General features: G+C 35.0%; 2 protein-coding genes across 3 annotated transcripts; both read left to right on the forward strand.

Moving 5' to 3' along the window:
• The first annotated feature begins 7279 nt into the window (after positions 1-7279).
• LOC140781059 (phosphate transporter PHO1-3-like) lies at positions 7280-11780 on the forward strand. Of its 2 annotated transcripts, none has more exons than XM_073126837.1 (14): positions 7280-7637; positions 7736-8036; positions 8148-8538; positions 8637-8685; positions 8781-8852; positions 9020-9149; positions 9226-9346; positions 9430-9679; positions 9870-9974; positions 10053-10097; positions 10189-10341; positions 10425-10703; positions 10881-11017; positions 11545-11780. In XM_073126837.1, the coding sequence occupies exons 1-14, from the start codon at positions 7410-7412 to the stop codon at positions 11630-11632; spliced, it is 2349 nt and encodes a 782-aa protein (XP_072982938.1). In that variant the 5' UTR covers positions 7280-7409; the 3' UTR covers positions 11633-11780. The 2 variants fall into 2 exon arrangements, with proteins under 2 accessions (XP_072982938.1, XP_072982939.1); XM_073126838.1 differs by having other exon boundaries at positions 9553-9679.
• Positions 11781-13847: 2067 nt separating this feature from the next.
• Positions 13848-19095, forward strand: LOC140782995 (uncharacterized). The gene is made up of 7 exons (XM_073129933.1): positions 13848-14318; positions 16179-16271; positions 16746-16890; positions 17001-17111; positions 17196-17278; positions 17402-17459; positions 18771-19095. The coding sequence occupies exons 1-7, from the start codon at positions 14040-14042 to the stop codon at positions 18848-18850; spliced, it is 849 nt and encodes a 282-aa protein (XP_072986034.1). The 5' UTR covers positions 13848-14039; the 3' UTR covers positions 18851-19095.
• The last annotated feature ends 354 nt before the right edge of the window (positions 19096-19449 follow it).

Below are 19449 nucleotides of genomic sequence, written 5' to 3' on the forward strand. Positions count from 1 at the left end.
CCAACTTCTTTGGCTTGAGGACGATGAAGATCGCGCCATCAACGTCGTGCATCAGGATCACGACCACGATGACAATGACTCCAAAGACGACTCCAAGTTCGCCTTCGTGATTAAGGATGAAATCACTGTCGATGCTGCTAATGGAGAGCAGAATTCGTTGATCACCTCGACTTTGACTTTATCGAATGTAGGGGCGAGTAAGACGGAGTCTGGCTGAAGACATACTGCACGTGAACCCTAGGATTGGTGCCATGGTCTTAGCAGCCTAGGATATTGTGCCCCAGTGCCACTGCCCAATTCACGAGCACGTCTTGAATGAGGAGGTGGAGGGCGTAGTAGAGACGAAGGGCTCGTAGCAGGTTGGATTCCTTTGATTGCCATTGAGGCGCCATTGCAAGCATCGAGGAGGTCGACGGTGAAGTCGAGGTGTGCCAAAAAGAACAAGGCATGGGGGAAGGAGGGAGGGAGGGAGATCTTGTCGCATTGGAGACCCTCACTAGTAGCTAAGTCGTGCATAGTAGCATCGTCAAGGAGGGAGAGATTAGAAGGAATGAGGGTATATTCTTCCCATTATTCATTATTATTGGACCAAAATAAAATTAAGTTATCTTCCCTAAGCTGACCCCTCCCCCTCTGATAGTACACTAATAAGAGGATGATTTTTCTAAAGTTTAGAATAGATATTGTAACTTAAAAAAGTTTGCGAGGCCCCCATGGGGGGTGTGGATAAAGCCACTCATCCATGGGCCAATTTAGAGTGGGCCAAACTTTTAGAAAAAAAAACATAGCTCAATTATTTTCCACGCTTTGCCCATGTTTATGTTGACTACATGACATTCATACTTTTTATTTCTCTTCTTGATTCAGATTAATAAAATTAAACTTCATATATAGGTGAATGATGGACACTAAGTCCATTCATGAGGTACATTATTCTTGTTCAAACTTTTGGACCAGACCAAGAAAATAAATTCTAGATTCAAATGTGCAAAATATGTTTATAATGAAGTAAATATCATTTATTCAACTGCTAAGTTTCAAACTTCATATGTAAATTAGATTGGTCAAATATGGGGACTAAAAATCTAAGATACATCCAATTTAGCTTGCTATTTTGCAAGGTATCAAACCTTCATTCAAATTTTATGTTTACAATGATTTGGATAATCGCATTAAAAGTTTATTCTTGGAACATTACCAGATCTCATTATATAATTCTAATTATAGCAGATGAAGTTTTTAGACTTAATTTTAACTGGTTACTGAGACGCAAATAAATCTGATAAGAATGTATGAGATTAACATCAAACCCTTCGAGAAGTTTGAAGATTAAGATGATTCTATTTCTGAAAAGAATGTAAACTTCTAATGAATGTGCTGAGATAGATTTACGCAGCTTAAACTTTCGAGTCAACTAGAATTTATCGCAAGTAATCTTCGCGTAACGGACCGGCATGTTCTCTTCGCGACGATTCCCTGAGACTGATCAGAATTGGTTTATTCTTCAGTATATTATCAGCACTATTTTAGTTCTGAAAGTACATTTCAGGATGAGAATCTGCAAATCTGGCTCGTGAGAAACGAGATGCGAAATCGAAGTATTAAAGACAGCCACCATAAAAATGATAGATGTTGCAAGTGATGCATTCACTTCTAATAACTTGCTATCTATTGAATAATTCAGCATCGAATATCGAATTATATTCACAGTTGATGGCTGCTCAAATCCTATGTATGATGTAATCAAAGAATTTATGGAGGCTTCCTGAAGAAGAAGAAGTTAAGCTTGCTTTGCACTGATTCTTTGGAACAACAATACTAAAGGAGAAATATATATATATATGCTGTTGGATATTATGTGTGAGTGGGTGAAAGATGAGTATAGACTAAAGAAGAATAGTACAGAATAATGATGCAGATAAGTAGGATTATTCTTTTATTTTTAGGAACCTTTATCACCTCAGGAATCCTATACTGTAACATGAAGCCATGAATCCATAGGTCTGGAGGGATGAGAAGATGTCAACTATGGAATGGTATAAGAAGTTGGGGAGCATAATTCTCATAGAAATAAGCATATAAGGCAGAGAATTAGGGTTTTTGTTATCCAAATTGTTGAAATTCTTTGATCATTTGTGAGATGAAGCATATTCTTAGACTTGTCTCTTTTGAAATAGAATAAAAGAGTTCCTATGTTTTTTATCACACTCTATTATTATACCATATGAATTATTAATCATTTGATCCCTCTGTTTTGATGCCTGAAAATATTCTTTCATTAACTTTTTTTTTTCGATCCGAGTTAAATTAATTATAGATGCAAAATGACCTTGATACTAATTTTTTTGTGATTGGCATAAAAATACAAGAGAAACTAAATTTTAAGCTCAAACGATCCATACTTTAGGTATTTAAAATTTTAATTTTAAAAGATAATAGAATACTTTCTATTTAGTTAGTCGCTATTAGGTTAAAGTTAACTCAGGGTATTTTTGAGACAATAAATAAAATGTAGGAGCCCACTAATAAATACTGATTTAGTAAGAGTAAATAATAAATGTAAAAACGAAGAGTCTTTCTAATAAATTTCTCTTTAAAATATAGAAAATTTGCATATAATACTTTGTCTTCTAATGAAGTTATAGTTTACACCCTATATTTTTCTTATGTACAAATTCAGCTCTATAATTTAATAAATATGTGTAAAAAATATCATGTCATTATATTTGTTAGTTAAACTTAACTAAACATCTAGATAAAGTTAATTATACTAAAAAATTATAAAAATATCCTTAACTCAATCTTGCTCATTAGAACCCGCGATTCACCGTTTTCTATGATTGATCTCTAATTCCAGTAACCCTCGAGATTGATCATTCATCTAGATGACCTTTAAGACGAAAATCTTGGTACATTGAAGAAGAGACAAATCTTGTTGATGGAAAAATGTTGTAACTCCAAGAACCCTTCTCAAAAGTAATCACCAATCATTTTAGGATTATGGTATCCCAATCCTTATATAGGTTAACAAGATAAATATAAATCCAAGTCAAAATGGAACTCACATAAGTCCAAAAACTTGCATGTTACGTGGGTGTATTCGAACGTGGCCCGAGTGTGTTCGAACGACCAAAACACGACCAAAACCGGAGGTCGGATCGTGACTCAGAGGACATATTCGAACTCGTATCGCTCGAGGAAGTAAGAAGACACCAAAGGATCGGTAATCGAAGCCGACTCAGTACCAGAATGCTAATACAATATGATCCCTTTAATATTTAATTTTACTATCCAATAATCACAATCCTAAATTAAAATCATAGCTCTGCCATTGAAGGCACATCTTGTTATCTATTATCTATCCGTCTAGGAGCACCTTAAAAAACATGGTGCATAAATTATGTAATAAATTAAGTTCTCAGATTAACAGATTATTTAATGCAAATTACTATCAATTTAGAGTTTCAACCTCTTCAGACATCTATGGAAGGAAGCAATCAAATTATGATTAGACTGAGATGAGGCAGATCTCCATTCTAAGGTTTTTTTGGCCAATTGCTAGGGTAGTCATTAAAATGGTTAACCTAATCCTTGTGAGAAAAACTGACTAGTTTCCCATTAATTTTATGGGCCCTCCTCATAGAGCTAAAAGGCTCATCTAAGTAGTGTCTTTTACCCTTTGAAGAAGAGATTTCATGCATATATATATATATATATATATATATATATATATATATATATGCTGCCCATGCATAGTGTCATGTCAATGAAGCACATCATCAACTTTTTTTTAGCTTTGGCATTCAACACCTTTTATATACAACTTTTTATCAAATTGTTACAGCAATTATGCTATAATAGTAGTGCAAAGGGAATATTCAACAAATATTCCATATGGATTTAAGCACCAAAGAAGCACCAAATCTTATGTAGTGACCATGAGTGTTTCTTTTTTCTTATTTCTTTCCTATAGGATTTAAAGAGAGACTAATATATCATGAGGATAATTATATCTAGACATCAATATGAACTATGGCATATTTTTATATAAACTTCGTCATTTATTTTTCGTGACATATTGACTCCTTTAATTATATAAAACCTAAAATAACTCTTTTGTTAGTTATTCATTAGAATTTTTCTTTAAAAAACTATCACGTGATTATTTATAAGAATCTTTTTATATTTATTTTAGAGAAAATAAAATAAATATGAGGGTAAGATAGTTATTTAATATTTTTAGTTAACACCGACAAAGAGTAAGAAACATTAGCAAATGTCATAAAAAGTTAGAGGTTTTATAGAAAAATTAGTTATAATTTAGAGAGTTTAAAAAAAGAATTAACCCTAAATCACAGACAGAGTTTTAACCGAGAGGCGAAAGATGCTAAAGAAAATATGCTCGGATTCATATTGTATGAGAATTCACGGGTTCGAATTCAGCGGTAGTGATTTAACCTACCATTGTCTTCAAACTTTTCACATATATCATCAAATAATTTATATATAGAACCTTAATCAATCAAATAGGTAAGTTTAAGACGGCAAGTTTGTTGTGGAATTGGATCTTTAACTACCCCTTAAAATTAATCATCTTTAAATCCTCTCAGAACCCATTCTCATCTCTATCTTCCTTATCATTAGCCTAGTTGTATCACACCATCCCCCCCTTTATTCTCAAATATTACATATGACTAAGATTACACTATAAATGAGAAAAATAATAAATAACACCCTATATTTTGATTATATTACAATTCAAGCCCTCTCCTTGTTAAAAAAAAAATTAACCCTGAGTTAAGTCAGCCTAACAAGCACTTAGGGATGGAATAAAAAGTTGAATATTAGCATCCTTTTAAATGATATTACAATTCAAGCCCTCTCCTTGTTTTATTTATTTATAATCTAATATAACCTTTGAGATTAAATGATAGTAGTTTCTCTTTGTCTTAACATATCACGAGCCGGTAAACTAATCGTATGCTAATCCTTTCCTGATATATGGGTCGGATAGCTAGACAAACTACAAAAAATCTAAACTATGCATATATACTTTTTAGGTAAAAAAATCCACTAAATATCAACTCCAATAGTTATATGAAAATTAAACTCGGTTCGTGGACCACTAAGGGACAACGGTGACTTAATAATAGTGTTTTAGATTTATTGATCTTATAGGAAATAGAATACATGAGAGGTTATAGAGTAACTTTCTTTCTATGACTATATTAACATAATAGTCAGGTTAGATTCTATCTATCTATTTACCTATCAACCACTAGAATATGACTTAATCTTTTTTAATAAATAAAAGGCCCTATTATTTATTTGTAACATCTATGGATGTACTAAAGAACATTTATAAATTAGAAATTTATATTTTACACGACAAATGGACTTGACCGAGGATTTAAAGTCAGAACATCTAATTCGATACCACGTTTACTTATTAATTACTCTAAAAACTTAAACTACTACTAAAAAAATATATTAATCTTTATATTTTATATTCTAACATGCATAATTTGTTAAGTAATCTTCTAAGCCATGCAACTTCTTTTGCCTCGTCACAAGATAATGTATTTTAAAACTTAAAAAAAAGACAAGCATGCATCCTTTTTGTAGTGGAAGAGTCCTCATTTCATTATTTTATTTTTCCTTCAATAATTGAAGAAAGTAGTCATTGTGCAAGTCACAGCCTCTGCGTCAGTAACTATTGCATCAGCAAAAGCTTTTTAATTCCTCTCTTTTTGAGTTTCTGGGTCAAAGAAGAGCTACTTTTTTTTAACCAAAATATTACTGCACTATAAAATATTCTTTAAAATATAATACTATTTAAAGTATTTTTTAATTAGTAATACAGTGAAATCGTTGTCTTAGACGGTGATTTTTAGTCATTGTAAATCTCTTTCAGAGAAAGTGATTTTTTCTATATAACAATGGTGAAAAAATTTTTATTGTCGAAGACAATAATTTTTTTAACAGTTTTTCAGTATATTGGAAACATCTAAGAATCGCTGCCTAAGACAGCGATTTTACTATAATACTAGTTTGGAAAATAATTTAAACAGTAATATAATTTGATAAATATTTTATATTATATTAATATTTGGGTCAAAAACTCCAAAGGAGCAACCCTTTACCTCTTTTAAAATGAAAGGGTCATTTTTCTAGACTATTTGCAAAAAGAAAATTCTAAAGTTTTAATAATAATAAAATTGAGCTCTTAAAATTAAATATGTTTATTTTTTGTACTAGATGTGTACTTACTTTTATAAGGAAATATATACGACTTGCAAGGGTCCATTTTTCTCTCAATTACATGTTATGCTTCTTCTTAATACTGCACATAAACATATGATTAATAAAAAATATTTTCTCTAAAATCATATTAATAATAAGGGAAACTATATTTTACCTCCATATGGTTTGACATATATTCACTTCATCCTCTTATAGTTTTATTTATATTACTCCACCATTTATGATTATATCCGGACTGAAATAGTTATTTTTTCAATATTTTTGATTGATCAATTTTTAAGATACTAATTAAAGGTAAAATTATAAATAATTAGATAAGTTTTTTAATGTATATAAAATAATACATATCAGATTTCATATGATAAAGATATGACAAAAGTATATATATATATATATATATATATATATATATATATATATATATATTTAATATTTTTGTAATATTTTTATTATCTAAAATTTGATTGATATTATTTTACATGTATTAAAAAGTTTGTTCAAATATTTATAAATTTTTATCTAATGAGTATTTCCAAATTTGACATACAGATTGATAAATATGAGGAAAAGAATTTCAGTTCAAATATAATAATATAGGAGTGATTGAAACAAATAACCATGTTGAGGTAAAGTATATAAAAAAAATTACATAATAAGAGATTTGGTTTCAAAACCAAATTATAGGAGTATAATATTAAAATTCTCTAATTGTAGAACAATTTATTTTGATCTTATGTTAACTAATCTAGATTAAGTGGAACTAGAGGAGATTTGAACTTTTGATTGTTTTTTCTAGCACCCAAATAAAGTGACAAGCCAGCACAAAACAAAAGCAGGGCCCACTCCATGCACCCCCTCCTCTCTCTCTCTTGCCACCTTTCTCCCCTCTTCCTCTTCCTCCTCCTCCCTAGGAGAATCCAGGCACCAAAACCCAAGTGGTGGAAGTTCCTCAGTATATTTAACACCCAAAGCCTTATACTTGGTATATCTTAGAATGTGCTGTTCCCCATCACCCACACTTGATGCCCTCCTCTTCTCCTTCCCCATGCTAATCTCATCAACTATATATATATTCTCTCTCATGGGTCTCTCCTCAAACACTCACCCATAACCCCAAGGAGCAGAGGAGAAGCAGGGGAGCAGAGATGGTGAAGTTCTCCAAGCAATTTGAAGGCCAACTTGTTCCAGAATGGAAGGAAGCCTTTGTGGATTACTGGCAGCTGAAGAAGGACCTCAAAAAGATGCAAGTCCATGGCCTTGTTTACCAAGAAGACAAGCCACTGCGTCCTACTTTGGCTCACAGCCTCCTCTCTCCATTGAAGAAGCTCCCTCTCTTTGGTTCTCATGCACACAAGGACCATGGCGTCATTCAGGCACTTAAAAACTCTCTTGCTGTTTCCTTTTACTTGGTTCCCTCGTTCATCGTACGTCGATCTTAGCGTGTACGTGTTGCATTGTGGCGTTTGCTTAGGTTCACAAGAAGCTCGCGAGCTCCGAGAGCAAAGGGGACGTCTACGAGACCGAGTTGCTAGACCGGTTCGCCGACACGGATGCGGCGAAGGAGTTCTTTGCGAGGCTGGACCTTCAGCTCAATAAGGTGAACCAGTTCTACAAAAGGAAGGAGGGTGAGTTCATGGAGCGAGGAGAGCTACTAAAGAAGCAGATGGAGATCCTCCTCGATCTCAAGGCGGCGCTCAAACGGCGGCGAGGAGAGAAGGGTCTGAGTAATGACTCGAAGGATGATCCTTCCATATCTTGTTCAGTTGCATCCGGTGTGCTATCCTCTTATTGCTTCTATATCTGAACAAGAGAAGATTGTCATATTACATAAATTCTGGCGTCATTATAAGTTCTTTTTCTTGCTTTCTTTCTTTGGACAACAGAGGGATCCACACAGGTCGTAATAGAAGAAGAAGAACAACAGCAACAAATTCAAGAGACACAAACAGGAGAATTTATAGAGAGGGTAGATGATTCAGGAGGTCTTATCAAGGCTAGAAGAGAGGAAGGGAAGCTAAGAAGCCTTTCAGGAAGGGTAATAACTTGCCAGGGGAAGAACCTAAAGATCAATATACCCCTCACAACACCAACTAGGACGATCTCTGCTATCACTAACTTAGTGTGGGAAGACTTAGTTAGCCAGTCAAAGAAGTATGGCCTTGAGGGGGGCAATAAGGTCAGCATCAATAAGACCAAGCTTCACCATGCAGAGAAGATGATCAGAGGGGCTTTTGTTGAGTTATACAAAGGATTGGGCTACCTTCGAACGTATCGGTGAGTTATGATCTCGTAGAAAAGATTCTTATGATCTATGGAAGTAAATAATAGTCGAGCATAAATTTTAATGGTTTGAGATGATGCATGTTTTGCAGGAACTTGAACATGATGGCTTTCGTAAAAATTCTGAAGAAGTTCGACAAGGTCATCTATCGTCATCTTCTTATCGAATTAAGTTAGTTCTTTGAATTTGTTCATGTGTGCCGTTGTTGAACTGATGTTAATTGTTCATATCTCAGGTGACAGGAAAAGAAGTCATGCCCATATACCTGAAAGTAGTAGAGAGCTCCTATTTCAATAGCTCAGACAAGGCAAATCCCTCTCTCTGATTATTTTGTGACTAAGATTCCTCAATCTGATTTGATGCTTCTTTAATTACGTCGAAATATAAGAAACAAGATTTTTAGTTACTGCAATCTTTACCAGATCAGAAGTATAATAAAATTACCCAAATGTGTTATTAAAATTATATGGACAGGCAATTAAGCTTATGGATGAGGTTGAAGAGCTATTTGTCAAGCATTTTGCTGAAGATAACAAGAGGAAGGCCATGAAGTATCTCAATCCCCGACAGCGTCAAGAATCGCATGCTGTCACCTTCTTCATTGGTAAGTAACTTAGAATTTGTAACATTATTAGTGAATTTTCATTTGTTTCTCATAATACTATTGAATTCATCTTTAGGACTATTTGCGGGATGCTTCATCGCACTGTTCATTGGCTACTGCATCATGGCACATATAGCTGGGATGTACACTGGTCGATCGGACTCTGTATACATGGAAACCGTCTACCCGGTTCTTAGGTAACCACCAAAATCAGACTATAAAATTCAAATGTTTAATTTCATCAAGAAGTTATTGATGTCGTATGCCTTATTGCCTGCAGTATGTTCAGCCTTCTTTTTCTGCACTTATTTCTCTATGGATGCAACATCTTTGTTTGGAGAAAGACGCGCATAAATTATACATTCATATTTGAATTTTCACCTACAAAAGAGCTGAAATATAGGGATATATTCTTGATATGCACTACATCCATGACAGTAGTGGTAGGAGTGATGCTTGCCCACTTGACTCTCACTGTCAAAGGGCATTCCTCTACTGAAGTTCAAGCAATTCCTGGAATTTTACTTTTGGTAAGCTTAAATACTAATCTTTAGTTCTTCATGTTCATGTGGAATTGATCCAGCGGATTATCCACCATAATTCAAACCACTAACTAAAAGAATATAGAATCTATCCATGTAGTGGACTAGGGCAACAATATTCTTGCCACCTTATGCACTTCATTTTGGCATAACAAGATGCTTTTCTGATCTGCTACAGATGTTCATCACATTGCTTGTTTGCCCTGTCAATATCCTCTATCGATCGAGTCGCTATCTCTTCCTTCGAATCATAAGGAACATCTTCTTGTCCCCTTTGTACAAGGTATGCCATTGTCACTCAAGGATAAGCAGATCATGTTGATACTTAACAGAATTAGTTGCTAACTCTAGGTAATTGCAGGTCATTATGGTTGATTTTTTCATGGCTGATCAGCTCTGCAGCCAGGTATTCAAGAATTTTTATGTTCTCATGACTTTTTCCTACAGTCAATCATAGTGTTATAGTAAAAATTAAGTACTTTTCTTGATGAAACTAGGTCCCGTTGCTTCGGAATCTGGAGAACATTGCTTGCTACTACATAACTGGCAGTTATAAGACACAAGACTATGGATACTGCATGAGAACTAAGCATTTCAGAGACTTGTCTTATGCTGTGTCCTTCCTCCCATATTACTGGAGAGCCATGCAGGTCCATATCTCATTCACACTTACGGTCTTCTCTTGATAATTGAAGAATTTTATGTTAAATGTTGAAAGTTTTTGATGTCATAGTGCGGGAGAAGATGGTTCGACGAAGGAGAGATGAGCCACCTCATTAACTTGGGGAAGTATGTGTCTGCCATGATGGCAGCTGGTGTGAAAGTAGCATATGAGAAGGAGCAGAATGTTGGATGGCTCTCCCTAGTTGTCATCGTGTCGACCACCGCAACCGTGTACCAGTTGTACTGGGATTTCGTAAAGGATTGGGGGTTGCTTCAGTTTAATTCAAAGAATCCATGGCTTAGGAACGATTTAATTCTTCGAAGGAAATATATATACTACTTGTCAATGGTATGAGCTAGCCTTTTCATTAACTCCACATACTTTTAGTGTTTATATTCTGCAGCATTTCTCTGAAGAAAATTGCTTACAATTGGGTCGATTTATAATACTTCTACGATCATCTTATTTTCCTTCTTGAATTCTTTCTGCTCTGAGTTGTTAGTAATAATTTTGTAAATTTTGCAGGGTCTGAATCTTGTCTTAAGGCTTGCCTGGCTACAAACTGTTGTCCACCCTAATTTTGGGAGTTTGGATTCTAGAGTAACTTCATTCCTTTTAGCTGCTCTTGAGGTGATTCGCCGAGGGCATTGGAATTTCTATAGGTAAACCACAGTCGAACCGTATTGATAATATACACTTCTATAGTTTTCTTAACAAAAATTTTATGCGAGCCGCCAAACTATCATTGTCAGGGTTCTGAAATATGTAACACATACAGCTGAAATTAACTAATTGATTATCTAATAATCCTATATCACTCAATGGAAATTTGATCCTGAACGACGATCGATAACCTATGATCAATCATAGTTTTAGTACATCGATCAAACTTACGAAGTTACAACGTAAGCCCTAGTGCTGAATTTCTTATAGGATCAGCTGAACATTCATCTAATAGGTGCTTGGGAACTTTTCACTTATAAGATTTGCTCAAAAGTGATGCAGAAAAACTAATAACTATGAAGTTGCTAAATATGCAGTAAAAATATGAGGAGAAGTGCTCTCTAAAAAATCATACAAGTTCTTGATTTAGCTCTTCAACACAATTGATAGAGTTCAGCTAGATTTGTGTTCATATCTAGGAATATATTTTGTTACCACACTGACAAAAAATTTATGGATGTTTTAGGTTGGAGAATGAGCATCTAAACAATGCAGGAAAGTTCAGAGCTGTGAAGACTGTTCCACTGCCTTTTCATGAAGTGGACCAAGATTAACTATTTGATTGATAAGATGGATCATAGGATTGATCATAACTCCAAGTGATCCAATGTACCCAAGTTTGATATAACAAAATATACAAATCAGTATACAATAATTTGTTCTTGGTGATATAAATGGTAAAATGGTATCATTTCTCATCCATTTGGGTTTATATAGTCTTCCCTTCCTATTGAACAGTAATGTGTAGATAAAATTTAGTCATGAAGAAGAATGTGTGCAAATGCGTTGCCCTCTCTCTCTCTCTCTCTCTCTCTCTCTCTCTCTCTCTCTATATATATATATATATATATATATTATATATATATATGCATATATATTTATAGAGAGAGTGAGAGTTAGAATAGAATAATATAAGGTTAAATACATTTTACTCTTTATGCCCAACATTATTTTACCTCAATACTTAAAAAGTTTCAAATCAGTCACTCTGTCAAAATAATTAAGCCAACTTGAGCTCGACCAGTTATGGCTCAACCAAGCTCGCCTAACAAATAAGTTGAGCCGGTATTGATCTTCAAAATAGGGTCGAAAAAAAATTTGAGCCAAGCTTGATTATGAGCTGGCTCGATAATGCTCAAAATAATTATACTATATATATATAAGTAATATTTCTATATTATATTATATTTTTGTTATATTTTAAATTTTATTAAGTGGATTATTATATACTCTGATCTTGTAGAGTTTAGTTTTGAATTTTAATTAAAATTTTAAATACTTTCTTTAGTTTATATTTTCAATTAGGCCTTATTTTAAGCTTTATTCAAGTCTAGATCAAGTTTAATTTATTTCAAGCTAGATCAGGCTCAAATTTTTGCTTGATTAAGGCTTAAAATTGCTCATTAATCGGCTCGTTTAAACAAGCTCGATTTGAACTCAAAATTAGCTCGAAATTGGTTCAAATTAAAATAATTTTAATTTAAGCTTGATCACAAATCTAAGCTTGAAATTATTTTCAATTCAAGCAAGCTTAGCTCAATTACACCCCCTGTCTTACTTATAACTAAAATGTGACTGCTAATTTTTTCGTCAAATTTAACTAAGCCTACCCAAATAATTTTCAGAATTAGTTTTTACCTTGATTTCTTATATTTTATAGATCAAAATATCTTACCCCCCAAAAAAATCTCTTCTTTCTCACCTCTCTCCACTCTTGTCGTCGTCATCGCTTCCTCCTTCCTACCTAGACATGATCAAATGGCCCAGCCCGCCCATGCCCGGCCCGACCCGGTTTAAGCCCGGCCCGGACCCGGTTTAGGCCCGGCCCGGCCCGAGCCCGAACTACCCATGGGCGGCACGGGCTAGCCCTTTGCCCGCCCGACCCGGCCCGAAAGCTCGCCCGTTTAGCTCGCAACTAAGCCCGCCCGTATGCTACAGTGCTTTGCCCGTTTTGCTACAGTAATTTACCATTGCTACAGTAAAAAAATATTTTAGTATTATACCATTTTGCATTATTTTAAGCAGACTTTTAAAAAATTTTATTTTTTAATTTTTTTTTTAAATAGAGGAATATAAATATTTTAAAAAAACTAATAGTTAAAAAAAATTCTAAAAATAGCTGAAATATGGGTTGGGCCGAGTGATTGGTGGGTTGGGCTGGCCCAGCCCAATCTCTCACGGGCCAACGGGCGGTAACGGGCTAGACTATTCTAGCCCGGCCCGGCCCGAGTGATTAATGGGTCGGGTCGTAAACAAAGACTTAAGCCCGCTTGGCCCGAAAAGCCCGGCCCGACCCGGCCCGGCCCGGCCCGCCCGGTTATCATGTCTATTCCTACCACCAGAGAGAGGAGTAAGGAAGAGAGTGAGGACAGAGCGGTGGGATGGTTTCTAACGAGGGTGGGCGGCCGTGGTGTAGAGAATAAAAAGACTTAAAAGTTAATTTGTGTGTGTTTAGTTAAGTTAAACACTCACTTTAATTATAATTACAGAGACTAATTTAAATTTTATTTTTATTTTTCACTTTATATCGTACCATTATTTTAGAATAGAAGTGAACATATGAACAATTATTTCTAGAATAAATCTCTCCTATCGAACTAGGATACTTTAAATAAGTTTTGGTTCAGGATAATTATATTTAGATTATAACTTATTTAAGACTAGCTAACCTATTTATTACCCAATAAAATATAATTATGGCCGGAATAACTCATTCATCACCCAAATGATAATTTGTTTATAACTTGAATAATTTATATAAACCCATTTAAATCTAATCCCTGGTATTTAATATTTCAACCAGTTAACCCTGGCCAAGCTGATACTAAATCGATCGCCTGGTCCTAAACCAACGTAAACCCTAAACCCTCGTTCTTACCCGCCTTTCCCACCGCAGAACGGCTCCGTTCAAGTAGTCGTCGTCGCCAAGCAGAGAGAAGAGGAGGAAGAAGAAGAAGAAAGATGGTAAGGCCGTACGCAGTGAAAGGGCGAAGGAAGCGCCCGAAGAGAGAGGTAGAGGAGGTGATCGAAGAACAAGAAGTGGAAGAAGTAAACGAGGAGGAGGAGAATAGAGGAGAGGTCGAGGAGATGGAAAAGGAGGGGGAGGGGAGTCAGGATGCAGTCGCCGACGAGATGGTTGGGCTCCCGGTTGTCGCGCGGCCGATCGATGACGCGAGGAAGCAGAAAGGTGTCATCTTTGTGCTTGAGAAGGCCTCGCTCGAGGTCGGCAAGGTTGGAAAGGTAAGTGCCCGGGGTCGACATTTGGGTTTCAATTTGGACTATGGTGATTGATCTGTTTTTTCTACTCTGCTCGTGGATTTGAGTATAAAAAAAAAGAGTCCCTTTTTTGTTACTGATTTGTTGCTTTTTGAATTAGAGTCTTGAGTTTAGACCAGTTTATGTTGTGGTTTAGATTAGAATTTTCTTTCTGACTGCCAAGGTTGAGAAGGCCAGTAAAAGTTTCTTATTGGGAAGTTCTGTCAAGGGTTATATAATTTTTGTTTTCAGAACTAGGGTCTATATCTGGAGTTTGATTAGCGTTTTTCTTTTTTTATCAGTGGTGTTGATAGTAGAATTCAGGTTCCTTGGGATGAGGGTGGCTGAATGAGGCTCTTATATTGGTTTGTGCTCAAGGTTTTGTTGTGGGTTTGATGGTACTTTGCTTCTTTATTGCAAGGAGAGGAAAGGGAGTGGAACTTTTCTGATTCTGGATGTTGTGAAGGGTGTCAGTAGATGTTAAAAAATTAAGTTTCGGATCTAACGTTCTATGTGGACTGTGGATATGATTTTTGCTGTGTTATATCAAAATTGAGGATGTGGCTGCAATTTAGAATTCACAGTTTTCTGGAGGGATCAACCAGGTTATGGCTAAAACTAGGCTTAAGTTAAAAAGTCCGGCAGATTAGTGCAAGATTGCTATTTATTTGCACCTAAGATTCAATCAGATTTTTATTGGTTGTTATTTGCTTTAGGGATCATTTGGGATTTTGTCTTTGACATCCTGTCTCAAATCCAAGAGAGTACACTTTAGGCACTTACAAATAGACCTGCACATATGATGATATGAAATAATGTTCTAGTTTATGTCGGAGAACCAACAGTGTACAAGCATTCTATTAATTGAAAAGTTGTTGTAGCTGTGATCCTTTACATATAATCACACATCAAATCCATCGATTGAAGAATTATCAATTCTAACAAACTGTTCACTATATTCTGCATCATTTAAGTCAGTAACATGTAAGATAGACAAATGAATCCAATTCATGAATCTTAGGTTTAAGTTAGTACGATGTTAGATCGACAAAGGAATTCAGTCCAGAAATCTTAGGTAAATGGCCACTGTGGCATGAAATCCAAAGCTCCGTTTGTTAAATTATGTCTCCTAAACTAACAAACAATGTTAACATGTCACAACTCAACCTTCTGAATTTAACCGGAAATGAAATGTTGTAATCTCAGATAATTTGACTTAGCTTAACATGAATCATGGTAGTATCCAAGGAATATCTTGGAAGTATTTGAGCGATATCTTCAATATTAACTGTATTCTGAAAATTCATATACTTGAAGGAGGCTTCCGATACATATCTAGTAGAATCCGACAAGTATTGCATCAGATAATGTATCCAATATAGATATGCGTGGAATAAAAGGAACAAACCTGTGCTTCTTAGCTGCTCTTATTGTGACTATGTTATTAATATGTGAAATCAGGACTCCAAATTATATACATTGAGGATTTTCTTGGAGGTCAAATGCCTTAAGGACCTTAACATCACTAGATTGTGTAATTTAATACAATAAATTGTTGCAATATTCAATTTTATGGCTCTTGTTTACTTTGTTGATGAATTACAGTCCTAACTCCTAAATTAACCTATGTCATATGATATATCAGCTGACCTCTAATTTCTCATTATTTGCAGCTCTATATAGTATATACTCATACTATTTGATTACAATAAATGTTGGAGATAATGCATTGACTTCAATCAAGCAGATTGCTGTTGCCTTTGTTATAGAACAATACCCATATTGTATAGTTCCTCCAATCTCTTATGTGCATGTCTCATATACTTTTCTTGTCTTTGTTTCCAGAATTTCCAAATTTTGAACTCAGATGATCATGCCAACTATCTAAGAAAGCAGAACCGCAATCCAGCTGATTACAGGCCTGACATTATTCACCAGGTATCTGGCTTTCTTAGTACTGTTTCTTTCGCGGCTGTACTTTAAATTGTGTAAGAAAGACATTTTTCATTTTGAGAACATTCTCCTATGAGAGAAGTACTTTGTTGAACCAAAGAAATGTATGCACAATGATCTAAAAGGTGGTTGCATTACGTGGGGTATCAATATACCTCTATAATTTATTATGCAGTTAGGGCTGAAATTTCTTTGATGTTAATACCTGAAAGAAGAAACATATCCGAGTACCTAATAAATTTTTTTCTTTGGTTTCTGTGCCTAGTGAAGAATGCCTAGATGTTATAAGATCGTGTTCTCCTTTACCTAGATATCTGCATTCCTTCTTAAAATTTGGGCATGTTTGAACAGCGTTATTAGATGCTCCTTTTGCACTGCTTTTACTTTGGACTTTGAACTCAAGTACTATATTGTCATTACTTAATATGATCCTTCGACTTTAACTGACAACCATGCCAGGCACTTCTTGCGATTTTTGATAGCCCCCTAACTAAAGCTGGAAGGTTACAAGCTGTTTACGTGAAGACAGAAAAAGGAGTGCTTTTTGAAATTAAACCCTATGTGCGCATGCCGCGTACATTTAAACGGTTTTGTGGCCTCATGTGTAAGTTATAGCAAAGCTGCTCTGCTCATTTTAGCAAAGTTTACTTCTCAAGATCTGGTTAACTGCTTTAATTTCTTAAGTAATGATCAAGGTATGCTTCTTTATTGCAGCACAATTACTGCAGAAGTTGAGTATTACTGCCGTTGGGAAGCGTGAGAAACTTCTTAATGTAATAAAAAACCCTGTATCTCGTTATTTACCTCTCAATTCACGAAAAATAGGTGAGAATCTCAATCTCTTTTTTTTCATAAACAATAGCATAAATCCACGTGTATGACTGCTAACTACTCTACTACGATTTCTAGGCCTTTCATATAGTGCAGAAAGATCAGTTAATTTGTTCGACTACGTTGCAGCAGCTAGTGATGATATCAACCTTGTCTTTGTGGTATGTATAAATTATGACAAAATTGTTGCTTTGGATTTTGTTATCATTGGTATGTACGACAGTTTTGATATTTCAGTTTGTTGTCACTGTAAAAAATTTGACCATGTTAGAGCTTTGGTTCAGGTTGGTGCTATGGCCCATGGAATGATTGACAAGGAAAACATGGAAGATTTTATATCAAGTAAGTAATTAAAAGAACATGGAAGATTTTTCACTTACCCAGTGTCAATCAGCATGGCTGTTGCATGTGGATCATTATTTGATGATGTGCATTAGTTGATTGTATAAGATCCAGTTTTCTTTGTATCTTTCTTGCTCACTTGCTTGTCGTTTTAATTACTTTTCTAGTGAAACTTTTGATAAATATCAAATGTCAGACATATTCTATTATTATCAGTGTTTGATGTTAAGGCCTTACCATGAATGTAGATTTATTCAAATTATCCCATTTGTGCTATTCACTGTAGCTTTGTTAGTTCTAGGAAACTTCAATGGTGGATGTAGAACTCAAGGTTCAGAATGGCAGTGCAGGAACAGTTATTAGTTTGGAACATGTAGAATATATAATCCAGTTTTATGGCAGGAAGCTCGTTCCATTCCGTTTTATGTACCTCAAAGCATGGGCTAGCATGTGGGACAGAATACTTGTCATGGAATAAGTAGAAAGGATATGCAGATGAATGCATGGTGGAGTTAAACCCTTATTTATTTTGATTTATCATATATTGCTTTCTAGTTTGTTTTGCATTGGGATGGAAGGAAACCTTGTTTTCACTTTTTTACACCAAGTTTCATCTCAGACATAGAGATAAGGCCTGACTGACACAACCATGCACCAGGGCATCTGCTTGTTTTATGCTTTGGATATTTGAACATTGCTCCATTGATATCTAAGAACATGAAAGAAATTTATGTGCACTTTTATCCATCATAGAGTGATTTTATAATTTTATTTGATCATACGCTTTATGGTAGACTTGTGTGTCTTATGATTGGGACTTTCCATGTAATTTTAAGCTGAGAATGCAGCTTAACAAGTATAGACATAATTCTTGTGATAACTTATTGGAGGTGACCATTTAAAGTGATGTCACAATACCATATGGTCCATGTCCTAAAGGTCCTTGTGGACAGTGTTGTTCAGCAATGCCAATTAGATAGTTCTGCCACTAGGAGTACTAATATATCCTCGGATCTAGTTTTAGTACTTACTATTAAGCAACTTGTGTACTATAGAGTCCGAGTCTCTAAGGAAATTCAGACTCCTTTATCTTTCTTACGAAGATACCTGCTAATATTATCTGTGATATGTTGATCTTGTTAGTTGTTAGGCTCAGTGCAAACTCAATGATGATGAAAAGTTTGTTCTTTTGTAGTTCCTTTTCTTCTTTCTTTCTTATCGTGCTAACAGATGGAGAAGCCCATATAGTTTCACTGTCATTTATTCCCTTTGTTGTGGCCGATATTAATCCTGTTACATTGTATTTTGCAGTTTGTAATTACCCACTGAGTGCGGCATGCTGTTTAAACCGAATATGCAGTGCGTTGGAGCAAAAGTGGAACATCAGATGAAGCAACTTACAATCTCCATATTTTCCGGATGGTTAATTAATTGTTGGAAGCTCTCCACTTGCTGATGACCTTCTAGGAGTCTGTTTCTCCTGGCTTTTATGTTATTAGCTAGTCTTATGTATTAAGGAGGTTTTTCAACTCTCTCAATTTTATGTCTCCCCATTGCATTACCAGGATTTACATCATGTACTTGGATAGTGGAAGTTAAAATTCACTGAGTAATTGCATGAATTTTATTCATTGTATCTTGGTCTGCCATTAGCTGTGTATTCATGAAGTTGATGTGCTCCGTGTTGATCTCTGCCAGCTTGAATTGTAGTTTTGTTCAAAGTATAAAGCAAAGGATGTTCATTGTTTTCTAAAATAATGAAACAGGGAGAGCCAGAAAATTACAGGCTTCTAAAATCTGTAATTTTTTTTTAATCATTCATGAGCCCAAAAGGCTAGATGTGGGCTAGACAAAGGGTCAACCCTTTTTAGATACAGAGACGCTTAGGTTTTACCGAGTTTTTAACTGGTTAGTCTAGGCTTTAATTTATATGTATCGCCGAATAATTGATTCGAATTAAAAGTCGTTGAAATTTACTCCAAGTCATTGT

The sequence above is a fragment of the Typha latifolia genome, chromosome 2, assembly GCF_019914945.1.
Source record: "Typha latifolia isolate L0001 chromosome 2, TyphaL0001v2, whole genome shotgun sequence".
NCBI lineage: Eukaryota > Viridiplantae > Streptophyta > Magnoliopsida > Poales > Typhaceae > Typha > Typha latifolia.

What these genes read in the sequence shown, in the direction of transcription:
- LOC140781059 (XM_073126837.1), top strand. Translation starts at nt 7,410, where the DNA reads ATGGTGAAGTTCTCCAAGCAATTTGAAGGCCAACTTGTTCCAGAATGG. An exon ending in TTCTGAAGAAGTTCGACAAG is followed by an intron (nt 8,686 to 8,780) that starts GTCATCTATCGT and finishes TTCATATCTCAG; the next exon opens with GTGACAGGAAAAGAAGTCAT. An exon ending in TCTTGTCCCCTTTGTACAAG is followed by an intron (nt 9,975 to 10,052) that starts GTATGCCATTGT and finishes AGGTAATTGCAG; the next exon opens with GTCATTATGGTTGATTTTTT.
- LOC140782995 (XM_073129933.1), top strand. Translation starts at nt 14,040, where the DNA reads ATGGTAAGGCCGTACGCAGTGAAAGGGCGAAGGAAGCGCCCGAAGAGA. An exon ending in ACGGTTTTGTGGCCTCATGT is followed by an intron (nt 16,891 to 17,000) that starts GTAAGTTATAGC and finishes TCTTTATTGCAG; the next exon opens with CACAATTACTGCAGAAGTTG. An exon ending in TCTCAATTCACGAAAAATAG is followed by an intron (nt 17,112 to 17,195) that starts GTGAGAATCTCA and finishes TACGATTTCTAG; the next exon opens with GCCTTTCATATAGTGCAGAA.